The sequence below is a fragment of the Oratosquilla oratoria genome, chromosome 20 (assembly GCF_046742065.1).
Source record: "Oratosquilla oratoria isolate Oo_2021 chromosome 20, ASM4674206v1, whole genome shotgun sequence".
Classification (NCBI taxonomy): domain Eukaryota; kingdom Metazoa; phylum Arthropoda; class Malacostraca; order Stomatopoda; family Squillidae; genus Oratosquilla; species Oratosquilla oratoria.
Genome location: NC_134796.1, coordinates 38,441,291 through 38,447,406, shown reverse-complemented (window position 1 = coordinate 38,447,406; position 6,116 = coordinate 38,441,291). Strand labels below are relative to the sequence as shown.

General features: G+C 38.3%; 1 protein-coding gene across 1 annotated transcript in view; it reads left to right on the top strand.

The window, feature by feature from the left end:
* The first annotated feature begins 2,207 nt into the window (after positions 1–2,207).
* The window catches only part of LOC143036064 (isotocin receptor-like), a 30,748-nt gene continuing 26,839 nt past the window's right edge, over positions 2,208–6,116 (top strand). The window contains exon 1 of the mRNA XM_076203320.1: positions 2,208–3,764. Coding sequence (XP_076059435.1) covers positions 2,690–3,764 — 1,075 coding nt within the window. The 5' untranslated portion in view covers positions 2,208–2,689. The remainder of the gene's footprint in view (positions 3,765–6,116) is intronic.

Below are 6,116 nucleotides of genomic sequence, written 5' to 3'. Positions count from 1 at the left end.
CCTTCCTTTTGGCTTGGAAGCCTTTGTAGTTGCTCTTATGAATACGTCGGAATACGTCATACACGTAGTAATTAAATTAAATTGCACAAATTTAGGTTTAAAAAAGAAATGGGCATGAACTGGTTCACCAATAGAGTGTTTAACGAATGGAATGGACGTAACCATGTAGTGGACGCTTAAACTATTGGTTGTTTTAGGAATAGATGAGATAATTCTATGGATATGGATGGCAGGTGGTAAGAGACATAAACTACCTAGTATAGGCTTTATGGTCTCTTGCAGCCTCCTTCATTCTTATGTTCTTATGTATATTTTACTTACCATTTCTAAAACCCTGATTTGTTATGGAGCCATACTTAAGCACCATAAGACACAGACTATCACAGAGATCACAGTTGACACCGACTGACCAAATCGATTCTTTGCTTCCATATAAGATGCTGGGTCTTTTCAAAGAGTTCGGTTTCCGAACCAAGTCTTCGGTTTTTGAACCAAGTCTTCGGTTTCCGAACCAAGTCTTCGGTTTCCGAACCAAGTCTTCTGTTTTCGAACTAAGTCTTCGGTTTTCAAACCAAGTCTTCGGTTTTTGAACCAAGTCTTCGGTTTCCGAACCAAGTCTTCGGTTTCCGAACCAAGTCTTCGGTTTTTTAACCAAGTCTTCGGTTTTTGAACCAAGTCTTCGGTTTCCGAACCAAGTCTTCGGTTTTTGAACCAAGTCTTCGGTTTTTGAACCAATTCTTCGGTTTTCGAACCAAGTCTTCGGTTTTCGAACAAATTCTTCATTTCACGACCGGAATCCTGAAATTCCGATTCGAAGCCTCAATTTCCTTTTCTGATCCACAGTTTTCTTCTGAATCTTTGATCCGCAATTCGAAGCTTGAGATTGCGAACCGAAACCTCAATTTACCTCTCAAATCCTCAAGATTCGACTAGATTTCTCTGTTTATATACGATTCTGTCTACCTTTCTATCTATCTATCTACCTATCTATCTATCTATCTATCTATCTATCTATCTATCTATCTATCTATCTATCTATCTATCTATCTATCTATCTATCTATCTATCTATCCGTCTATGTGTCTATCTACCTGTTTATCTGTTTAATCTGTTTAATGTGTCTACGTATTTATCTATCTGCCTATCTATTTATCTGTCTATCTATCTATCTATCTCTAACTATCTATCTATCTATCTATCTATCTATCTATCTATCTATCTATCTATCTATCTATCTATCTATCTATCTATCTATCTATCTATCTATCTATCTATCTATCTATCTATCTATCTATCTATCTATCTATCTATCTACCTGTTTGTCTATCTGTCTATCTGTCTATCTGTCTATCTGTCTATCTGTCTGTCTGTCTGTCTGTCTGTCTGTCTGTCTATCTATCTATCTATCTATCTATCTATCTATCTATCTATCTATCTATCTATCTATCTATCTATCTGTTTGTCTATCTGTCTATTTGTTTATCTGTCAACCTGTCTATATATCTATTTATCTGTCTATCTATTCATCTGTCTGTCTGTCTGTCTGTCTGTCTGTCTGTCTGTTTATTTACTCCACCAATCTCTCACTCTGTTTCTTCTCTTTCTCAGTTGTTTATTTCTCCTTCTGTGTGTGTGTGTGTGTGTGTGTGTGTGTGTGTGTGTGTGTGTGTGTGTGTGTGTGTGTTGTGTGTGTGTTACGAATTCTAGAATCTGTCTTGCTTTTCTTTTTTAAACCTACACGCGAGAGAGAACCAGAAATGATAACTTAAAAAATTACGAGAAAAAAAAAATGAAAGAGGAGAGAAACGATGAGAGAGAGGGACGGCGAGAGAGAGAGAAGGGGAGAGAATTCATAACAAGGGGACATTAATATAGGAGTTTAGTATTTTCCTCCTAATTTTCCATGCGTTTGCATATCATTTTACAGTGACCGGTTCATCAGAGATACCACTGTCATTATGCATACTGATTGCATTATTTGACACGAGGCAGCGTCCATTACCGGGATTTCCACAAATCACTCAGGGAGAAATATTCATGAGCTGGACGATAGCCTGGACCGCGGGAGACTTCCATCAATCCCCAACCTGTTGCGCCGACTCAGGAAGAAGCCTTGCATGCGTTCGTACGTACGTGTCCGCCTCTTACTCATAAGTATACGCCCGAGCCTCTCGTCCGGACCAAATCCAACTCTGCTAGCGGCCGAGGCGAGACGGCCACAATGGCAGCGAGTGTGAGAATGATAGACCACAGCCGCTTTCGTCTTCCTGTGACATTTGAAGTGGTCGTTGATTTAGATTTTACCGCGTGTTATTAAATAGTGCCGAGATAGTTCATCGCGATATATGTTCTTTCGATGTTGATAGCTTCGTTGTAATTGTCTACGTTACGATAACTAGAACCACGTGTGTCGTTTGGTGGAGAAACAGAGGTGTTATTAGTTATGTCACGCATGACGTATACAGTGACTTTAACATATCTATCATCTATGACAGAGGGACAGTGACGTCATCATCATTATCATTATATAAAAAAAAAATAACAACACAAAAACTTAGACTAGAACAAATACATTTTGTTAAGAAAACCCTGTGAACACTACATAGAAGACCATCGAGAAATTGCGGTTTGTTTATAAGTGCCTGTGTGTGGATTGTAAGTTTACAAAGTACTCAGGTCCCCAAGTACAATGTACTCAACTCCCTCCACCTCTTTTGTCACAATCGCCATCATGCATAAGGCGAAGACTCTCCCGACTTCGAGTCGATACGAGACCTTACCTGAGGACTTTGACCTTTCTGGTGACCCGACCTTGGTCAAAGCCACGGCGAGTCCTGGCGAAGGCCTCTCGAGGAGCGACGAGGTGGCCGTGGTCGAGATCACAATCCTCGCGGTTCTTCTCTTCGTCACGCTGACCTCGAACGCCTTCGTCATGTTCTCGTTGGTGAGGTCTTCCATGATCAGGCCCATGTCCCGTACCTACTACTTCATGTTCCACATCAGCGTGGCCGACTTCCTGGTAGGGATCTGTAACATCCTTCCGCAGTTGGCTTGGGACATTACCTACAGGTTCAAGGGTCCAAATTGGCTCTGTAAAATCATCAAGTGTGTCCAGATCATGCCCCTATACCTGTCCTCACTCCTCCTTATGTTCATGGCCGTTGACAGGTACCGGGCCATTTCCTGGAGGAGGGGGGCTTCCGTGTGGACCTCGAAACGGGTGGCAAAGACTCTCGTCATCTCAGCCTGGGCTACGGCCTTCGTGTTGTCATTGCCGCAGCTCTTCATCTTCTCCCAGCAGGAGCTCTCGCCTGGGGTCTTTGACTGCTGGGCATCATTCCCGAGCGACTGGGCGCTCAAGATCTACGTCGTGTACTTCGTGATGGTCAACTTCGGTGTGCCGCTACTAGTAATCACGTGGAGCTACGCTTGGATCACGTGCAAGATCTGGCAGTATTGGAGGTACCGTCAGGGCTACGAGTCCCTTAGGGCCTTGGTTGTGACTAAGGTCTGCTGCCTGACGGGAGACCGGGATCATCGGGGACTTGACCTGACGGCGGAGACCTCGGAGTCATCCGTGTCGACGGTGCGCGTGGCTCGAGTGGCTCTCAAGGTCCATAGTATGCCAGGAGTCCCACAGCCCTTGTCTCTTGCTAAGGTCAAGACTCTGAAACTGACAGTCGTCGTGATGTCCGCCTTCATCGCCTGCCACACACCTTACTGTGTCACGCAGTTGTACCACGCGTTTGCTCCGCCAGGAACAAGTGAGGATAAGTTCGAATCTTCTACAGGGTCCTTCTACAGGTTGATCGACTGGGTCTTGGGTGGTGTGAATGACAAACAGAGGGATGTACGAGAATATTAGTCATATCATACAAAACCGTAGATTCTTCAATTCTTTATGATTTCCGACGAATAATTTTGAAAAATGAAATCAAGTTTGTGGTTCTCTCGCATCTGCGATATAAATTGGACCTTGTGGAATTTACTCAAAATCTTTTAATTGTTAACTCTCCCCAGACGATATAATTAAGCTTTGAGTGTCCATGATCGTACATGAATACATACATACATACATACATACATACATACATACATACATACATACATACATACATACATACATACATACATACATACATACGTACGTACGTACATACATACATACATACATACATGCATACATACATACATACATACATACATACATACATACATACGTACGTACATACATACATACATACATACATACATACATACATACATACATACATATATACATACATACATACATACATACATACATACATACATACATACATACATACATACATACATACATACATATATACACACATACATACATACATACATACATATATAATATACATACATACATATATACACACATACATACATACATATATACATACATACATACATACATACATACATACATACATATATACATACATAAATACATACATATATACATACATACATACATACATACATACATACATACATACATACATACATACATACATACATACATATATACATACATATATACATACATACATACATACATACATACATACATACATACATACATACATACATACATACTCAAACACATGCATACATACATACATACATACATACATACATACATACATACATACATACATACATACCTGCATACATACATACATACATACATACATACATACATACATACATACATACATACATACATACATACATACATACATACATACATACATACATACATACATACATACATACATACATACATACATATATAAATACCTGCATATATACATACATACATACATACATACATACATACATACATACATACATACATACATACATACATACATACATACATACATACATACATACATACATACATACATACATACATACATACATACATACATACATACATACATACAGACATACGTACCTACGTACCTATTCATGTACCTACGTACATACCAGGGTTAGGTCTAAGTACAAGGCGAATGTACTTAAGTCTAAGTCGAAGTCTCTGGATATTTTTTAAGTACAGGTGCAAGTACAAGTACAGTAATTTTGTTATGTACTTAAGTCCAAGAGCAATTACATGCCATTGCAATTAAATACAAGTACTTTATGTGATAAGAAATTCCTTTCACACATTCGTGAAGCATGAAAGTAGTTTTCGTATATACACATTAATAAATGCGTTGTTGGATAGGAGGTAAAGGGAACACGGGCTGAGGGGAATACTTTTATTCCTAACTAGTTTCGCCTGAGTGGCTTCTTCAGAGGAACTTACATACATACATGAAGAAGCCACTCAGGCGAAACTAGTCAGGAATAAAAGTATTTCCCTCAGCCCGTGTTCCCTTTACCTCCTATCCACATTCGTCACAATGTATACACAAATACGTTGTTAGAAAGTGGGATTCGATAGAGAAAAGTAAATGGACATCTTAACTTTATTTTAACACATTACTGCTTTTATCACAGAATTGCAAAACAAGAATATATATTTTATGAACAAATTTGAAAAATGCAAAGGATTATTGATATGTCTCTAATATCCATAGCAAAACTAAATTTGATGCAGAATGTAGCGGTAAGTATCGGGGCATTAAAATTTGTCCCTTGTTTTATAGTAATATAATATACCCGGTAGTTTTCTAACTCAAAGTAATAGATAAGTGGATTTACCCAACAGTATCATCACAAAGTTCCCTAGAATCTATATACAGTATATAACTTTTGATTAAATTCAATATACTTGTTTTTACTTCAATGTACTTGGTATTTTTCAAGTACTTTGATTCTAAGTACAAGTATAATTGGATTTTTAAACTCAAGTATTAAATACAAGTACATGAAAATCTGTACCCAACCATGCTACATACATACATGCATATAAACATGCATGCATACATACATGCATATATTCATGTACATATAACTGTACTTTATATACATATTTACATATGCATACATACATAAATGCATACTAATTAACAGATACTGAATGGTTCCTAGTACATAGATATTCATCTTATCAACCAAATTAACTTATTTTC